Genomic DNA, 20,781 nt, shown 5'->3' with positions numbered 1-20,781 from the left:
GTTGAAAGACTATACTCAGAGTATTTATCAATGGTTCACTGTCAAACTGGGCGGGCGTATCCAGTGGTATCCCACATGGTCAGTCCTGGATCCGGTTCTATTCAATATTTTCATTAATGATTTGGATAATGGAGTGGAGAGTATGCTTATAAAATTTGCAGATGATACCAAGTTGAAAGGGGTTGTAAGTACTTTGGAGAGCAGGATTTAAGCACCTTGACAAATTGGAGAATTGGTCTGAATGCACCAAGATGAAATTCAGTAAAGATAAGTGCAAAGTACTGCAGTTAGGAAGGAAAAATCAAATATACAACTACAAAATGGGGAATAACTGGCAAAGTGGTTGTACTGCTGAAAAGGACTTTGAGGTTATGGTGGATCATAAATTGAATATGAGCCACTGTGTGGTGCTGTTGTAACAAAGGCTACTATCATTCTGGAGTGTATTAACTTGAGTGTCGGTAAGACATGCGAGGTAATTGTCCAGTTCTACTCAGCACTGGTGAAGCCTTGTCCTACTGTGTCCAGTTCTGGGCCCACAGTTTAGGAAAGATGTGGACAAATTCAGGAGAGTCCAGAGGAGAACAACAAAAATGATAAAAGGTTTAGAAAACCTGACCTATGAAGAAAAGCTAAAAAATATTGGGTATATTTAGTCTTGAGGAAAAAAAGATTGAGGAGGGGCCTGATAACAGTCCTCAAATATGCTAAGTGCTGTTATGTAGAGGATGGTGCATGTCTACTGACAGTAGGACGAGAAGTAATGGGGCTTAATCTGCAGCAAGAGAGAGACTTAGGTTAGATATTAGGAAAAGCTTTCTAACTATGAGGCTAGTTAAGCTCTAGAATAGGCTTCCAAGGGGATTTGGAATCCCTGTCCTTGGTGGTTTTCAAGAACAGGTTGGACCAACATCTGTGAGGGATGGTGTAGTTTACTTGGTCCTGCCTCAGTGCAGGAAGCTGGATTTGATAACCTCTCGAGGTCCCTTCCATTCCTACATTTCTTTGATTCCGTTACTTCAAAGGGCAACAGTGTGTAGAGAACATTATATCGTTTGTCAAGGGTCAGAAATGAGATTAATTATGGCATAGTCTAGATCGGAGTGTAAATGTTTCACTTCTCTAAATAGGTGCAAATGGAAAAAAGTGCTTTGGCATCCCGGAGCAGCTCAGGTTGTAATAAAATACTTAGATTATACACCAATGTTACAAATGGTTATCATACAGTGGCACTTCACTAGCTCTTCCAGCTGCTTCCCTCAACCCACCAACATCATCTCAGTCTTATTCAAAATGAATCACGGGAACTAACCAAGTTTGTGTAGGCACTAGGTAATTTGTTCCACTGCACCGTCTGGATCAGACTTGATAGAAACAAAGAGCCGGGTTTCATCAGCATATGGAGCACATTGCAGTCCATGTCTCCCTAATAACCAATCCTCCAGTGACACCTCTTAGGAAGAAGCTTTTTCCATACACATCAATAACTACTTCTGATCCATAGTGTAAAAGGCTGCTAATAGATGTAAAAGAATCAACCTGAACACTTTTTCATTGTCAGTTTCTAGGAGGAAATAATCAAATAGTGCCACCAGCACAATTGTTGTCTCATGTCCAAGCCTATATGTGATAGAGCTCATGCAAATTTGCAGAATCCCAAAACTCTCATAGTTTTCTGGCTGCAACCCGCTCTATGACCTTTCCCAAAAAAGGGAGATTGGAAAGTGGTCAGTTGTTAAAATTGTTAATGTCAGGAGTTAGTTTACCCTGTTAATCTCAATCAACATGGAACCCAATACCTTCACATTGACCTTCACCACTTGAATGGTTTAATTAGTGATCATGGTGTAAGGATGATGAATTCTTCAACTCAAATGTATTGTCCAGACAGCAGGCGCATTAGTGTCTCAAGGAAAATTTGAAAAGGGATGCCTCGATGTCATCAATAAACTATATCTATGTATCTTTATCTGCTATCTCTGGGATTCTGTTTTTAAGTACAGCATTAACCTGCACTTAAAAAGGGATGTCCTGCTGCAGTTGAAGTCAGTGGCAAAATTCCCTTTGACTTCAGTGGGAGGAGGATTGGCACCTAATAAAATGTCCAAAAAACTTCTCCCAAGAAGAACTATTAATAATACCATTAATGGCATGAAAATTGTTTCTTGGGTGGACTGCAGGGGATACTACCCAGAATAGTTGCAAAGGTGTGTTCTTAGTAACAGGTCACATAGCAGTTTCCTAAGAAACAAAGTATACTTGTGTGGCTAGTTCTACTTTCCTTTTGTGTTGGAGATATGCAGGAGGTTATTAGAGGAGACTGATGACACACGAGTTAATTGGGTTCATTTCGGAGGCACACCTTCAGTACATACTTTCATGTTCCATAATCCGAGGGATTTCCCTGCGTGTTTGTTGTCAGGTAATTTCTCTTCCGAAGGTTTAAAATATACTCTGATGATGCTGATGTTTTCAGTATATTGCTCAGGTTTATCAGGGACTAACTTGGAATATATTTCAGAATAGTGCATGACGTACCAGGAACTGAATCCACATAGAAGCCTCTATCTACTGAAGATTTTCTAGTGATTACATTACAAAAAGCTTGCCATTAAACACTAATTCAAAAACTGGGTTAAAATATATGTAAATCCACTGATTTCAGCTGAGTTTCTCTTTTTCCATATCAGCAGAAATGAAAGCTGACTCTAGCACACTGCATTGGTTGGTGAAAGGGACATTGTCAACTTCCAAGCCACATTTTTGTCTGAAATTGTTTTACTTGCTATTGTTACAATAATCTCAGCTGTAACCTGTAACTGAAAGCAATGAGAGGAAAAATATTTTTCTCTATTTTCATAGTTTTCGTTCTATATTTGACAACTTTTTGAGTGTAGTCATTTCTGTGTCTGTTTTCCTGTCTAATCAGTCAGTTTTCCTCAGTTATTTGTGTGGATTTTTCACAAAGCACAACAGAAGAGAGAAAAACTTAAAAAAAAAAAAAACCAACACCCACAAAACCCAAAATAGGTGATTGTAAAACCCAAAACAACGTCACGGGACTCCAGGTCACATATAGTCTGAAGCTACTTTTAAAAAACTGATTAGATTTCACATTGACAGCATCCTAGGCAACCTAGGGTGGTAGATAGTGTTACTTACAGATGCTGCATGATCTAGTGCATGAATCTGGTAAAACTACAAAGCATTCCACAAAGATAATGCTGTGCCATTCCCATAGTTTCAAACAGCCCTATTTAGTACAAAGCCTCCCCATATCTATGCAACTGTCATGTCCTATGGCTTGCTAACCTGTGCAGGAATGCAAATTCTAGGACTTGTGAGGGGAGAGGTGTGTGAAGACCCTGCCCCACATCCTGTGCAGCTGCAAACCCCACTCCAGAGCCTGGCAGCTGCGTCCCAACACCATCCAGAACTGCCTGGTGAAAGCCATCGCACCATGCCTGGGGGAGATCTCCGTGAAGTGCGCCATCCCTGGTACCGACAGCCAGCTGCAACCTGACATCGTCATCACCGACGAGGCCCGGAAAAAGATCATCCTCATCGACGTCACGGTCTCCTTTGAGAACAGGACCTTGGCCTTTCGCGAAGCCCGAGCTCGTAAACTGGAAAAGTACGCCCCCCTGGCTGACACCCTGACAGCGAAGGGCTACGAGGTGTAGATGGGCGCCCTGACTGTCGGCGCCTTGGGTGCCTGAGACCCCTGCAACGAGCGTGTGCTGAGAACCTGCGGGATTGGTCGACGCGACGCATGGCTCATGTGGTGCCTCATGGTCTCAGACACCAGGGACATCTACATTGAACATGTCACCAGCCACCGACAGTACCAGAAGGCGTGAGCCGGAGTGACATCGCTCTTTGACTATGAGAAAAGGACCGAGAGACTTTGTCTGTTGGACCATATGAACTGGAACCATAAACTCACTGAACATTAAATCTCACCAAATGAGGGTCAACCCATCCTCATCATCATATCCACTCATTATACTCCACACCTGAGCATAGCCATTGTATGAACTTCATACCCTCATATCTCAGTGTCTGTACTTTGACCCGTCAACCTTTTACCCCCAATCGGGGATATTGCAGATTATTTATTCCTTATGCCACCCGATCTTAAACCGAATTTCGTAGCCCTTGATAATCTGTACATTATTCCCTGATAACCAGAAACTTCTATGCTTAAACTCTGTACCATTCACTTTTTTTTTAAAACATCATCTTAATAAAATTTTTAAATCTATTGTCATTCATGACCGAATTCTTCCCCTGTTAAATGCTACCCATCCCTGTATGCAGTGTGGTTGCAGCCATGTTGGTCCCACAGGATACTAGTGAGAGACAAGGTGGATGAGGTAATATTTTTTTATTGGACAATCTTCTGTTGTGGACAATCTTCTGTTAGTGAGAGAAAAACTTTTGAGCTTACACAGAGCTCTTCTAGACTGGTCTGATGCAACAATGATTTCCCTTTGGCTTGGAGCGTTGGAGAGATGCTCTTTGATCAGCCATTGGGTGACATTTCTGACATAGCAAAGTTCTATATTTTACCTGCTTTAAAAGCTTTGTGTATGCCTTACAACCAGAGTAGTAAGCAAATATATCAACAAGAATCTCTTATTTAATGCTTTACATTCAGAGATCTCAAAGCTCTTTACTAAAGAAGCTAAATAGTGTTATTCCCATTTTGCTGATGGGGAAACCGAAGCACGGAGTGGCAACGTATCTTGCCCATGGTTACACAGCTGGTCAATGGCACAGCTGGGAATGGAACCCAGGTCTCTTATTTTCTTTTTAAATGAAATTAAAAAGCTGTACCCAGCTTTGAAGCTTCTGTCAGATTTTGACTGACCTGCCTATTTTTGTCAAAAAATGTTCAGTTTATACTGTGAGTTTAAGAGGGGTAGAAGCTGTGGCGTTTGTTCAATTGTAAGAAAAGAAAAATGTAATGGAAAGCATCTAGTACAATGTTAACATCCCTTGAAGGTGTTGCAGCAAATATTTCATTAAAGATATCAAAGGCAGAAGATGATAGTGAAGTGAGAGGTTTAGGGTTTTTTTGGTCTTTTTTAAAACTTAAAAAAAATTCCTGTTAATTTTTTTTCTTTTCTTTTCTCCTTCTTCTAGGAACTTGAAGAGTTTCAAAACTTTGTGGAAAATCATCCTCCATATGATATTGTGATAGATGGACTCAATGTTGCCAATATTTCTAACAAAAGGAACCAGTCTCAAACTGTAAGTGCAGGTTAATTATTCATAAGGAATTTCACTTTTCTTTAGTAGGCTTACGTGAGCATAAACCAGTCACTGCCTCGTTTTATTACTTACCCTATCTTGCAAGTGATCGGCAGCATTTTTGTAGCACGTTAGAGAAATCTTTTGAATTTGAATACTGAATATGTTAATGCAAATCAGTCAGGAGAAGATAATTATTGTAATGCATAGCACTAGAGAAGAGAACCCCTGCTGGTCAGTTTCCCTGTGTAGACAGGAACTTGATGGCAGTTTAAATCTATATCCTGTACAAGAACTTTCTTTCACTTCCTAAAGATTCTCAGCCTCAGGCTTGATCTGTACTTGGGCATAGTTATGTCATTCAGGGATCTGAAAAAAATGCACCCCGACCAACATAGCTATACTGACAAAATGTCTAGTGTAGCGGTACTTGGCCAGCAGAATAAGTGCTGTTCTGTCAGCATAGCTAGTGGACATGAGTGGCAGGTGAAGTTTCCCACAGCCCTGCCTCCTCTGGTGGAGGCCCCACCCCTGCTCTCAGTCCCCTCCCAATGGGGAGAGAGGACACTGAGGGCTCGGTCAGGGCCATGGTGGAGCTCATGACCCTGGCTGGAGCTCTGAGCCCGGAGCCCCTCTTTCGTTTCGTCCCTTCCCCTGCAGCTCCGTCCCCATTCCATCTCCACTCCACCACTCCCTTCCCCCTCAAGGCCTTGCTCCACCCCCCACTTGCTCCTCTTCCCCTTCTGCCGTGTTGCCGCCCCCCCCCCAGCTGTGGCCCCGAGACCAGAAAAGCTCTGTGCCGTGGTAGAGGGAGATTTTTCCAGGGTCCCCAATTCTGCCCCTGTTTTCCCCTTCCCACCTGGTGGCATGAGGTTTGGGGGGGCTTAGCCTCCCCCAGCCTCCATTATGCACCGCCCATGCTAATGGAGGTGTTCTTACCAGCCTGTAATTGCCAGGGTCACTGCTGGCGTCCTTTAAAAAAATTGGCGTCTCATTAGCTATCCTCCAGTCATTTAGTACAGACGCTGATTTAAATAATAGGTTACAGATGACAGTTCGTAGTCCTGCAATTTCCCATTTGAGTTCCTTCAGAACTCTTGGGTGAATACCATCTGGTCCTGGTGACTTGTTGCTGTTTAGTTTATCAATTTGTTCCAAAACCTTCTCAAATGACACTTCAATCTGGGACAGTTCCTCAGATTTGTCACCTAAAAAGAATGGCTCACGTTTGGGAATCTCCCTCACATCCTCAGCCGTGAAGACCAGTGCAAAGAATTCATTTAGTTTTTCCGCAATGGCCTTATCGTCCTTGAGTGCTCCTTTAGCATCTCGACTGTCCAGTGGCCCCACTGGTTGTTTAGCAGGTTTCCTGCTTCTGATGTACTTAAACATTTTTTTGCTATTACTTTTTGAGTCTTTGGCTAGCTGTTCTTCAAATTCTTTTTTGGCCTTCCTAATTATATTTTTACACTTCATTTGCCAGAGTTTATACTCCTTTCTATTTTCCTCACTAGGATTTAACTTCGGATGCCTTTTTGCATCTCACTGCTTCTTTTACTTTGTTGTTTAGCTATGGTGGCTCTTTTTTGGTTCTCTTACTATGTTTTTTAATTTGGGGTATACATTTAAGTTAAGCCTTTATTATGGTGTTTTTTTTAAAGTTTCCATGCAGCTTGCAGGGATTTTACTTTTGGTGCCGTATCTTTTAATTTCTGTTTAACACCTCCACATTTTTGTGTAGTCCCCTTTCTGAAATTCAGTGTTACAGTGTTGGGCCGCTGTGATGTTTTCCCCGCCACAGGGATGTTACATTTAATTATATTATGGTCACCATTACCAAGCAGTCCAACTATATTCACCTCTTGGACGTGATTCTGTGCTCCACTTAGGACTAAATCAAGAATTGCCTCTCCTCTTGGGGGTTCCAGGACTAGCTGCTCCAAGAAGCAGTCATTTAAAGTGTCAAGAAACTTTATCTCTGCATCCCTTCCTGAGGTGACATGTACCCAGTCAATATGGGGATAGTTGAAATCCCCCATTATTGTTGAGTTTTTAATTTTAATAGTCTCTCTAATTTCCCTGAGCATTTTACAGTCTCTGTCACCATCCTGGTCAGGTGGTCGGTAATATACCTCAACCCCGATATAACGCTGTCCTCGTGGCTGCCGGTGGGTGCTCCACTAATTTTTCGCCATGGGTGCTCCAGCCCCCATGGAATCAGTGCCTGTGCCCCCAGTAATTCAAGCACTGATAAGTACTGTGGAGTTCTACTCTCTCCTCTTCTATTCCTGCAAGAATTGTGAAAAATGCCACCTTCCACCCACTTCCCCTTCCTCTCAGATGAGGATCTGCCCACAGTAATCCATGCATTCATCACTTTGTTGCCGGGCTACTGTAGCTGACTCTACTTGACTAACTGTAAAAGCAGCAAAGAATCCTGTGGCACCTTATAGGCTAACAGACGTTTTGCAGCATGAGCTTTCGTATTCACCCACGAAAGCTCATGCTGCAAAACGTCTGTTAGTCTATAAGGTGCCACAGGATTCTTTGCTGCTTTTACAGAACCAGACTAACACGGCTACCCCTCTGATACTTGACTAACTGTGGTAGCAATGCACACACTCATCTTATTCAGAATACAGCAGCCTGCTTCCTCAGTAGGGAACACGGCCAGAAAGCTGGGCTGTGATCCCTCCTTTGGCTCCCAGCCCATTTTCATTCCATTCAGTGTTTTAGCCTGATCTTCAAAGCTGTCAGTTTGTCAGAACTCAGATACATCAGTGACCACATCTCTATACAAGACTCACCAGAAAGCTGTGCTCCCTGGGAACAGTCCCACCCACAAAGACTAGGATGAAGTGTGTGGGAGTCGCCACAGAGTGTGTTCAAAGATGTGGAATGAGCTCTCAGAATCTGACTCTTTTAGGGCATGCTGCAAGACTCTCCTCTTTGATAAAGATTTTCTCCTATAATTGGAATGATAATTTTTTAACAGTAAATGAAATCTACTGTAAGTTGAGTCTACCCATGCTTGAGGAGAGTGGAAGAGAAGACCCAAGGGCCACTAGGATTCTTGCTACACAGCCCTGATGTACTTGAGAAGCACTTTGATACTGTAGAAAAGTCCCACCTCCCTTGCATCCAAAATCCCCCGGCACCCAGACCCCGCTGCCGAGCCCCAGCCACTCTGCTTTTGGACCCCCGTTGAGCCCTCCCCCTTGCATCTGGACCCCCACTCCTGCACCCAGACCACCCTGCTCTTGAACCACCACCCTGATGAGCTCCATCCCCCTTACACCTGGACTACCTCAATGAGCCCCCCGAATCTGGATCCCCACCCCACTGAGCCCCAACCAGCTGCACCCAGATCCCTCACCCCACCAAGCCCCATCCCCCAACCCCACCAGACCCCTGTGCTGAGTCCCCCACACCCAGACCCACCCCCACCAAGCCCCATCCCCCCGACACCCGGACCCCCTCTGCTGAGCCCCAACCACCTTCACCTGGATCCCCTGCACAGTCCCATTCCCACTGCACTCGGAACTCCCCACCAAGCCCTTCTGCATCCAGATCCCTCTCAGACTCCCCACCGGGCCGCCTGCATCCAGATTGCCCCACACAGAACCCTCTCACCCCACACCTGGATCCCCTCACACTAAGCCCCTCCACACTTGAATCCTGCCAGGCTCAGCCTGCTTGCCCCACACCTGGATCAGGGGCCAGGGCTGGGCATATGTGCAAGACTCTATCCCTTTTACTTGCTTATCTTGGTGAGCCTGGCACGGAGGGGCAGGGCCCCAGGATATATTTGGGGTAGATCCAACCCTTGTGCTGTGTCAGGGTCAGGTGCAGCCTCGCCTCCGAGTCATGTCCCGGGCGGAGCACTGCAGGGTGATCTCCCACCTTTGTGCAGCCAGTGGCCTGTGCTCCCTGTTGCCATGCTGAAGCCTCCACATAATGTATTGACAAATAAAATATACAGAATTTTGCCAAATTTTAACATATTGTGTTCAGCATTTTTATTTTTTCTGCACAGCATTTTTAATTTTTTGGCATAGAATTCCCTCTGGAATAATTTATAACCACATCCCCCGCCCCAAATTTGTCTGACATTACTGTACGCAGATTTTCAGCTCTTCAGACTGTGTCTTTTATTTTGTCTGTAAAGCACCTGGCACACTTTAGATGCACTTTAAATAACAATGTGAGACATTGCTGTATGCAAGAAAAAGAATAGGGTTCAAGTTACTATAAATCAGGGGTAGGCAACCTATGGCACGCGTGCCGAAAGCGGCACGTGAGCTGGTTTTCAGTGGCACTCACATTGCCCGGGTCCTGGCCACGGGTCCGGGGGGGCTCTGCATTTTAATTTAATTTTAAATGAAGCTTCTTAAACATTTTAAAAGCCTTATTTACTTTACATACAACAATAGTTTAGTTATATATTATAGACTTATAGAAAGAGACCTTCTAAAAATGTTAAAATGTATTGCCTGCATGTGAAACCTTAAATTAGAGTGAATAAATGAAGACTCGGCACACCACTTCTGAAAGGTTGTCGACCCCTGCTATAAATGATCACCTTAGTGCATCCTCAGTCGTTATTTAAATGTTAATAGAATGTGTTTTTACTGTGTGAGATTTTTGTAAGACTTTATATTTATATTTAGTGACTAAATATTTTGCTACTGGATATTGTATTATTGCCAAAGAAGACCACAGTTTACCTTTAAGTATTCATGTGCTTAAACCCCAAAGCAGTGATGCAAGGTTGCTCCCTTTTTCTAATTACCTAATGTCTATGATTCCCTTCTAGCATTTGGTAGATGTCTTGGGAAATGCCTGCAATGTGTGGGTGAGGGGAAATTTCTCTCTAGAACGGGATGGATAAAACAGCAAAAGTTGAGGAAATGACTAAATTAATTGTACTGTCATTTCGAACATATTTTGACATTTAGGAAATTTACATGAATAACTGTAAGTAGCCCCCAGACAGCTTATATCTTCATTTGGTCATCAAGTCAGTGGAGTTGGCAGCTGTATAGAAATGTTTTGGAGCAATTTCTCCGTCTTCAACAAATGTGTATTGTGGCTATTGCAAAGAAAATTCCAGGAACAGGATTTAATTGTATACTCATATTTTGGGAAGTTCTCTGGCAGAATACCATGAAACCAGCATTCATGCTGCTATGGATAAAGTGAACATGTACACATAAGGCACAAAATGCAAAAATCCAGGCCTCCGTGTTACAAGTGGCTCTACCTCCTTAACAACATGACTTGATCACTGTTAAAATCTTTCTCTAAATGCACTAAGTCAATAGCCCTTTTTAAACCACTGCTACACCAGCGTCACGTCGCCCACTATGGTCTCATCCGCCACGCGAGGATGTTAGGGCAGAAACACTCTGACGAGAGGAATAGATCTCTGTCATAATCCCCAACCAGTCCCTCGTCGCCGACCCCACAATTGGCCCACCTGGTTTTGATCTGCCCCGCTGCCAGTGGTCCCTGTTGAACAGGTTTCAGACTGAGCAAGGTCTCTGTGCAGCCAACCAGTATCGCTGGGGCCTTTGTGCAGCTGCAGCGCAACACAAATGATGATGCGTATTGTCGATGAATGCCTGCTGACTAGGTTCAGCGATGGCCTAGAAGAACTGCATCATGCCACTGAAGATCGCTTGGCTAGATGACTATGCACACACTAAATAAATAATCCTTGTGAAAAATTGCTGTTCTTTGTGTAAACAATGGAATAGTCTCTTTATATAAAAAGCTGTATTTGAATAGAAATAGAACATTTGCTGACTCTTATTGTTTGATGTAAAATGCTACACCTACAGATGTTAGAATCGTTTCCTTATAGAAGGACGTCAGAGAATGCTTCTGGCTTTTGGATTATATGGCATATCTAATTTCTGGTGTCAAATTAAAAACAAAATCTCTGGCCTCTCTTTTAAAAAAAAAAAAAAAAAAAAAAAAGGTTTTGCAATTTTGTATGCATTGCCGACCACTTCAGTTTAATGCTTTGCATAAAACAGACTTGCCTTGATGACTCAGTGTTTATAAGCTGTTGTCTTGGTTGTTCCTTGTACTAGTACAAACACGGATATCTTCCAGTTTGATTAGGAGAACCCTGCGAAGAGATGATTCATGCTGTGTTACGCTTTATGTCAATAATCCTTGTCTCCAGAGCTACCTAATAACGTTAGTCCTTAGAGAGTACAATAGAATTTTGGCACTTGCAACATGACACTGTGGTACCTCCTAACAGTGCCTCTACCTTTCACCTAGTAAAGATTAAGAGTCAAGAGAGACTAGTAGTTTGCGTTGATTAGCAGAATGGAAACTAGTTGCATACGTTTTAGAAATGTGTTCCTGTATGCTAATGTTATGCACTTCCTTATGTAAGTGTTCATTGCAGGGGGGTGGCCAGCTGGAAGTTTCACTGCAGTATTGTGAGTTTACCCTGATGTGTGTCACTTGGCACTGGTCCTTAAAATTAGAGGAAATAATGTTTAAAAAAGTGGGAATAAATATTGTGAGATACTGATCACCCTGAACTCCTGTTTAAGTTGAAGGAAGCTGACGACACTTAGCACCTCACAGGATCATGCCCTTGGAGGGCCTGGGGAAAGAGAGAAAAATATTTTTCTGAAGCCTACACAGTAAGAGGTAGGCAGAGTTACCCTTTCAGATAGTCCCTGGCTTTGGGAATGAAGCTAGGTAGAGTTACTGGGGGTTTGTCTAAACTACCATTTAGTTTGCAGCAAGCTGTGTGGACCCTCCTGACATCCGCTAAAGTTCTCTACTGCTGCACTTTGATCTAGCCCACTTTGAAACAGGAGAAGATCAAAGGGCACTAGGGCACTTTAACGTGCAGCAGCAGGGTGCACATGAACATTTAGCGTGTAGCAGGCTAGTGTGGGGGTAGATCTATACCTTAGCTTGCGTCAAACTAAGTGTTCATTAAGTAAACTACCAGGCCCAAGAGTATTTATAAACATGCATTCCTACTACTTCATCTCGTTATTTCAGGTGCCAGGTAAAGCTGAAAAGTATTGTGTACCACTATGGGAACAGTATATTTATTTTAAAAAATAAAGGAAAAATGGTCACAGTTGTCTCTGCTGTTGGAGAAATTCAATCAGAGAACTTCCCATTTCCTCCACCCCACCACATACTGTTGGGAAGTCCATTCTCTGATTGAGTTTCCCAACATTCAGAGGCAATGTCAGGCAATTTGACATGGCCACTCTGTAAATCTCTTCTCTAAAATCAGAAAACCCAGTTGGGGCACTTCACATGTGGCCTCCACCCTCTTAGGATATGTTTGCACTGCACAATAAGCGTGGGTCTGTGAGACCTGCGCTTGTAGACCTGGTGTTTCCAAGCCTGGGCCTCAGTGTCCACACTTCATTATAAACCTGGGTTTACAATTGCTGGACCCAAGTCTTGTGGTCATGCTAATGTGTCCATACTGCGTTACACAGACCTTCTGACTCAGGTCTGCGGCTTGAGCTGCAGCCACACTGCAAAGTGACAGGGCTTGGATCCAACTCACAGTGGGACTTGGGCCCTGACCCATCTCCATAGCACTGTCCTAGGATTCGAGTCCTGAGTGCTTGCCGACCTGAGTCAGGCTGATTTGTTGTGGCAGAAGGATTTCTTGTGGGCTCAAACCTGATTTAGAGCCCAGGCTTAGAATGCAAACTTTTTGGGCCAAGGGCCACATCTGGGTGGGGAAATTGTATGCAAGGCCAGGGCAGGGGGTTGGGGCCCAGGACAGAGTGCAGGGTGTGGGAGGGGGTGTGGTGTGCAGGAAGGGGCTCAGGGCAAGGGATTGGGGCAGAGGAGGGATGCGGGTGTATGAGGGGGCTGAGAGCAGGGGGTTGGGGCACAGAAGGGGTGCGAAGTGCAGGAGGGGGCTCAGGGCAGGGGTGCAGGAGGAGTGCGGACTGCGGGAGGGGGCTCAGGGCAGGGGGTTGGGGTGCAGGAGGGTTGTGGGATGTACAAGGGAGCTCAGGGCAGGGAGTTGGGGTGCAGGAGGGATGTGCGGTGCAGGCAGGGGGTTTAGGGCAGGGAGTTGGGGGGCGGGGTGCAGGGTGCAGGAGGGGTTCAGGCTCCGGGGTGGCCGCGGGGCACACTGGAGCCAGGGCAGGCTCCCTGCCTGCCTGCCTGCCTGCCCGCCCGCCCTGTCCCCGGCCCTGCGCTGCTCCAGGAAGCACTGCAGCCCTTGGGGGAGTGGGGCAGAGGGCTCTGCGTGTGCTGCCCTTGCTGCGCTTCCAGGTACCTCCCCCAAAGCTTCCATTGGCTGCGGTTCCCTGTTCCCAGCCAATGGGAGCTGCGGGGGGCGGTGCCTGGAGGCAAGGGCCCTGGGGGCCGCAGGAACGTTGGACCGGCTGCTGCTGAGAGCGGCGCGGGGCCCACGGCACCATAGGGGGCAATCCCACAGGCCGGATCCAAAGCCCTGAGGGGCCGGATCTGGCCTGTGGGCCGTACTTTGCCCACCCCGCCTTAGAGTATGTCTTCACCACTGCGTTTGAAATCCATGGCAGTAATCTCAGCTCCTGGCTCTAGAGACTGGCTCACAGGATTTGTGCTACTGTGCTAAAAACAGCAGTGTAGATGTTGCAGCTCAGGCTCTGAAACCCACCCCCATCCCTGGGCTTTAGAACCCAAGCTCTAGCCCAAGGCCAAACATCTACACAGCTTGTTTTAATGCCTCAGTGCGAGCCCAAGTCTGTAGACCCATGCTCTGAGACTCACTGCTATGGGTTTTCAAACTAGAGCGTCTCCTGCTGACAAAGCGCTGTCCACACTGGCGCTTTTCGTTGGTAAAATTTTTGTTGGTCAGGAGTGTGTTTTTCCAACAAAAGTTTTACCAACGAACATGTAGTGTAGACATAACCTAAGTGTCCAGCAGCCGTATAGTCACCCTATATTTCTGCCTGAAACCCACCGTGTTTAAGTTGCTGATATATTAGTCTCTCTCTTGTTCATTGACCTTAGCCTTTGTGTATGACAATAGCAAGCTATAGAACAGGCATTCCCAGGCAGCCCCTTCAGGGCGGAAGTTACATTATATTGTATCTTTTGTACGCAAGTTTGGAGTTGAGTAAAGCAGAGGGGAGTTGCCTTGATGAATCATAGTTGAATAATCTCTGTTCCTATAGCAACACTTCATTGTTACTTGCAATATATGACAAAGAGATCTTCCAAATCTGGTCTGTAAAATCAAATATCAAATAAAGGATCCGCTGAACTGGATGACTATCAGTCTTGCTACTTTAGATCAGTTTTGATTAGTTAGAAACTGAAGGACTTTTTTTTTTCTCTACTTTCCTTGGGAAGCTAGATTAATTCAAGCAGGTAGAGGCATGGTACTTCTACCCTGAGAACAGATGTGTTAGACCTCCAGATACGAAGACTTGTTTTTTGTGAGCTGGGTTTCATCTTCATAAGTGGTTTGTAAGTGGCATCCCTTACTGTTGAGCAGTAGTATTAAAATTCTGGGAGGCAGTCCACAAGCGCATATCCCTTTCACAAAACAGTCTGCAGAATGAAAAAGCTGAAGTATCCCTGTTTCACACAGGGTGCAAGATTATTCTGTCTAGTAAGACATTTTACTTGATTCAAATGGGGAATACTTTCTTTGGAGCCACCATGGAGATAAAATGTACAGAATCCTATGAACAATCACTTAATACGTTCACTCCTCTGAGGCAAGATTTCTTCGGTTATGTGAAGAGCAGGCAACATATTGGTTCACACTTTTGTGACTTTTCTATGGTGTTTTGGTTTTTCGGTGGTAGAAATGGAAAAAGAAACAAAAGAGCTGGAAGCAAAACCAATTATTTTTTGGCAACATTTCAAGACAAAAGAAACTGTAGGACAGAATTTAAGATGACATGGGACTCGGAGTCCAAATTGCGATTTTTCAGTCAAATTATGAAATGAGAATTTTTACACAAAGAGATCATTAACAAAAGGCTCAGCCTAATGACATGGTTAATCATTGTGGTTAACCCCAGTTTGACAACATTTGTTCTTTCACACCAGGCTGTTCTCTGCTTGGGATGTTAACATGGAGAAGGCACTCGTATACATAGATGATGGACTCAATCTTAATTGGGGTTATTTAATGTGCAGACAGCTTTTAAACAAACTCCTGTTAAAATCAAATAAAGCCCTCTACTGTTCTAAATCCAAGTCTGTTTAGAAACTAAATATTATAAAATATCTGGAATGAGAGAATTATTTATCTAGCTCCCATATGGATTTGGAAGGAAGAACACTGACCAAACCAAATTGAGATCTGTTTGCCATGAATATGGTCCTATTGAGAATGTATTAGCCTGAGACCATACAATGATAATAGAAAAACACAAAAAAAATCATTTCTCAGGTATGGATTCTGAAAAATGAAATTTTTAAAAGCCAATTAATCACCATTAATAGACCAATCCAAATGAGTTCCTACTCTGTATACTGATTATGAAAAATGATTATTCTTTCCAACATCAGGTTCATATACTTGGACCAGATTCACAGGTGATGTGTAAGATGATGCAAGCAAGTCTGACCACTTCTGTACTTTTAACAGATTCCCTTAAATCCACTTAAATACATTTTACCACCATATATAGGAGCCTAAAAGTTGATGTAACTTAAACACCAAAGAGCCAAAAGACTGCATTTTAAATTAGCGTGGAATGTATTTGAATGTATACCTCCTTCCTTGCCACTAGTGTCTAAATTACACCAGCTTAGGTTCCATTACACAGTGTTAGAAAGGGTACAAGTAAGTTTAGGGAGTGTGCTAGAGCACTGGCTCTCAACTTTTCTAGACTATGGTACCGCTTTCCGGATTCTGACTTGTCTTGTGTACCCCCCAAGTTTCACCTCACTTAAAAACTACTTGCTTACAAAATGAGACATAAAAATACAAAAGTATCACTGCACACTATTCATGAAAAATTGCTTACTTTTTCATTTTTACCATATACACCTCTACCCCGATATAACGCTGTCCTCGGGAGCCAAAAATCTTACCGTGTTATAGGTGAAACTGCATTATATCGAACATGATTTGATCCACCGGAGCGCACAGCCACCCCCGCCCGTCCCCGAAGCGCTGCTTTACCGCGTTATATCCAAATTCATGTTATATTGGGTGGCGTTATATTGGGGTAGAGGTGTAATTATAAAATAAATCAATTGGAATATAAATATTGTAGTTTCATTTCAGTGTATATTATATGGACCGGTATGAACAAGTCATTGTATGAAATTTTAGTTTGTACTGACTTTGTTAGTGCTTTTTATGTAGCCTGTTGTAAAACTAGGCAAATAATCTAGATGAGTTGATGTACCCTCTGGAAGACCTCTGCATATCTCCAGGGGTATTTGTACCTCTGGTTGAGAACCACTGAGCTAGAGTAAGGGAGCTGGTCTTATTTACACATCATCTCTGCATATGGGTCATTGTCTCCAATATGCTGCTATGATGATAGATTTCCAATAACATTAACATTTGTATATCTTATATCCTCTGGGATCTAAAGTAATAACAATGTACAAAACGTCACAATATATGTAAACAACCCCCCCCCCCCACTCATATGCCTCTCCTTTTGTTCTTTCCTACCTCTGGCTGGATCTTTGGATAGCTGTGACACAATATGGTGCCTCGTGATTAGGGGAGGTATGGTCCACTGGATAGGGTGTTCGACTGGAACACTGGAGATCTGGGTTTTGTTCCTGTCTCAGTCACTAAACTACTGTCTGACCATGGGCAACTCACTTCACCCTCCTTCCCATTGTGTCTCTTGTTTATTTAGAGCCTCAGCTTCTTGCAGCAGGGACTATATTTTACTATGTGTTTATATAGCACCTACCACGATGTTTCTGATCTCATTTGGGGACTCCAGGTGTACTGTAATTCAAATAAATAATGGGGCATCACAGTGAAGAAGAAAAGGGACAGCCACGTGTTTGTGGGAGCTTTTTCATCTAAAAAACAAAACAAAATCAAAATTGTGCACATCCAAAGTTGTGAAGGGAGAAGGGGATATTGATTATACTGCTGTATACACCTGGCACAGAGATTTAGTTTTTGTAGTAGATTCAGTATTTCAGAGATGGTGCAGGAGCTGAGAGAAACAGCTGATTCTTTAACATTGTTTTTCATGTTATATACCTAATACGTGTTCTCCTAAATGGTAAAAGTAAATCGTTGCTAGTTTTCTCCCAATGAGGAACCAAAATGACAACATAGAAATGGAACCTATTTTTCTCATTATGTCGTGCAACTAGCTCCTGAAAACCATGCTGAAATGCTTTCTAAGTATCTTTGTCTTGCTCACGGCTAATTTAATTAGCATAGGCATCTGGCAAATTTTGCAAATTTTTCATTTTAATTGAGTTAGTTTCTTACAGAATAAAAATTGTAATGAAGTTAATCTTTTTCCCTTTTAGTTAAATATAAGGAGGCAATTACAGTAGTGGGTTTTAATTGACATTGAAATTGAATTAGTAGTACCTCAGTATGGCCACAAGAAGGTAGTATAAGTTCTTGTATGTGCTGCAATAGTAATTCAGTATCAGTGTATTTAGAAATAAATGAAAGCCTTCTTCACAGGGTGATGTGTTGTGACTTTGCAGTAGGTCAGATTAAAACGGAAATAGATCTCTCACCCAGAGGGAGCTGTGGGTTTTGTTTTTTCTTAATCCAATTTAAACATAGTGTGAAATGGTACAAAATGTGAAATTATTCGGTGTTTAGGAATTACAGGATTGAGTTTTATATACAAATTTACAATCAGCAAATCATAGTAAAATTTTTACCATACATGCTAGGCACTTTAGATGGTTTTGTTGCTAGCTATCAGGCAAAGAACAACATTAGCAATATAATAAAAAGGCTATAGCTATTTATGTCAATGTTTTACCTCCTGAGACTTTCAGGAAAACCCACCACAAGTTAATTCTGGCTCAGTAAACATTAACTTGTATGGATTTCCCCGCTATAATATATGGAACAAACTTCCTGAAGAAGGGGTGGGAGCGGTTCCTTGGGGTAGCATGCAGCAGGTAAGACCTGAGCAACATGGCTCAAACAGAAGCAGAGAATCTGAGAGGGCAGTCTGGAAGTACAGGTCGTCCTTGCAGATGGGCCTTGCCTCTGCTGGCTCGCCTCAGATTCATGGGATTGTATTCATATTCTATGACAACTTTTGTGTGGCCAAAAACCTCTCTATGGTGTCATGCCTAATACCAGGTTTAAAGCAAGATAATTTCTGCCAGGCCTTTGTGATAGGTTTTCTTGGTACCTGTAGTGGATCATTTGTTCAGTCAGGAGGGCTAGTGGCCTTGGTCTTTGACTCCAGTCTCTCCTTCAGCCAACTGCGTCCTGGACCCCTTACCTGTAACCCTTTGTACAGCCTGCCTTGGGGCTCACAGTATGGGAACCTAGGGTGCGTAGAGGAATCCAAGATCTCCTGCTTTACCAGGTCTTGGCCTAGGGCCCTGACGGTGTAACAGCGTGAGGTGGCCAGAGGGTGGTCCACCTCCTGTGTACCTTCCTCTGGACCACTTCCTACCAATGCCTGTATCTGGGGTGTGACTGCTGTTGAGCTAAAGTCCTTTGCTTCAAACCCTGCAGTCTAGGGGTAATGGGGGCAACACTCTGGTGCTACTGTGCAGGGTTCTCTCCCCCTGTCTGGTAATGTCAAAAAGGTGTGGGAGAAGACTCTCACAGTCAGATCTCAGCAGGGACTGCTTCTCCTTCCATTGCCTAGCAGTACTCCTCCAGTAATGGTTTCTCTCTTCCCAGGCTTCTGGAGCCTTCTTTATACGGATCCTTTCTCCAGGAGTATGCTTGGCAGTGCTGATGGCCAGAGTTTTCCTGACACTATGTACTGCTCCAGCCCTTCTCCTGCCCCAGCCTTAGTGTGGGATCTGTAAACCCCATCACAGTACTCTTTGTATGTACTTCTTAAACTGCTACATGGTATTATTTGGATTATCTTAGTGCATTATTATGTCCTCACTTCTAGTTTTGTTTTATTTTGTAGCCATTATATTACACCCTTGGCTTGCATTTTGCCATACTGTAGAACATGAACTACTATAGATTAATTGTTATTTGTATCACTGTAGCGCCTCAGAGCCCTAGTATCAGGTGCTACAGATCTTGAACCTAGGCCCTCAGGGTTGTCAAGCGAGAGCCTTACCCTCTATTGTCATGCTGCAAGGTCAGATGTGGGAACTGCAGCTACACCTGCTGACTCAGCAGGATCAGATGCCTTGCGGCAGATTTCTGATTGGACTCCACTGGGTATAAGACTTCTTATTCCTAGCCCACACCTTGTCTCAGCTGCCCAGATCCCCTAAGACCAAGTCCCTGGCTCCTCTCCAGGTTCCTACTCCTAGTCCCTGGATCCTGCTGCTTCGCCTTGCTCCCTGTTCCCGCTGCCATGCCTCCTCCCGCCTCCTGTTACCACGCCTTGTTCCTGATTCCTTGCCCTGCTACAAGTTGCTGTTTCTGGTTTGACCCTTGGTACGACTTCTCACTCCAGCTCTGGATTAATCCGTGATGTGACTTCTGACCCTGATCTTGGTCTTGACCCTTGTCATGACTTCTAACTCCAGCTTGACCCTTGGTGTGACTTCTGACTGCGACCCCAACTTCACTCCTGGCTCCAACCACTATGGAAAATTGCCTCCATTATGGGCCCTGACACGTAGTCGTGGACCAAGACCCTGTTGTGCTAGGTGCTGTAAAGACACAGAACAAAAAGACAGTCCTTGCCCCAAAGAGATTGCTCTCATACACCAAGTTGCTATCAGATCCCAGACTTCAATCAGAACATACCTTTCCCTCCTCGGCCTCATGCACACACACAATGCCATTTGCCAGGCTTTCCCTTTGTTGTCCGAAAACCTGGCTTCTGTCTGTGTACTCATCAGAGAGAGGCAGCATCAAAGACAAAGTGACAGTTCCATCCAGTGTTTTGCACTCTTGTCTGGTGTACAAAGCTGGAGAAAGTTCAGGTGGGGATCCCTTTCCTTACACCGACTCCAGAGGCAGCTATGGTTTCTGATGACTCCCTCTTAGGTTGGGGTGCTTATATAGGCAATCATGCGACACAGGGCATCTGGACCACTCAGGAGTCCGCTATGCATATCAGCTTACTAGAACTCAGGGCAGTCTGTTGAACCTGCAACGCCTTCGTCCCACTCATGTGGTCCTGACGCGTTCAAGTAATGTCAGACAACATAGCAACCTTATTCCATATAAACAAGCAGGGGGGAACGAGGTCCCTCCCTCTTTGTATAGAGACAGTCAACCTCTGGAATTGGTGCATCAGCCATCACATAATGCTTTCAGCAGCATGGTGCAGAATTCCCTAGCAGACTGTCCCAGCAAACATTTTTCCGTGAATCACAAATGGGAGATTCATGATTCAATTCTTGACAAGTTCTTTATCTAATAGGTAATGCTGTCCTGGGATCTTTATG

At 44.0% G+C, this 20,781-nt stretch overlaps 1 protein-coding gene across 15 annotated transcripts in view; it reads left to right on the top strand.

The window, feature by feature from the left end:
• LOC120404270 (protein only RNase P catalytic subunit) overlaps positions 1 to 20,781 on the top strand; it is a 76,948-nt gene that overhangs the window by 15,367 nt on the left and 40,800 nt on the right. For all 15 annotated transcript variants that reach the window (XM_039536484.1, XM_039536481.1, XM_039536482.1 and 12 more), the window contains one exon: positions 5,149 to 5,256. In XM_039536484.1, coding sequence (XP_039392418.1) covers positions 5,149 to 5,256 — 108 coding nt within the window. The remainder of the gene's footprint in view (positions 1 to 5,148; positions 5,257 to 20,781) is intronic.

The sequence above is a fragment of the Mauremys reevesii genome, linkage group 4, assembly GCF_016161935.1.
Source record: "Mauremys reevesii isolate NIE-2019 linkage group 4, ASM1616193v1, whole genome shotgun sequence".
Lineage (NCBI taxonomy): Eukaryota > Metazoa > Chordata > Testudines > Geoemydidae > Mauremys > Mauremys reevesii.
The sequence above is the reverse complement of the archived record's forward strand: the minus strand, read 5'-3'. Positions and strand labels throughout refer to the sequence as shown.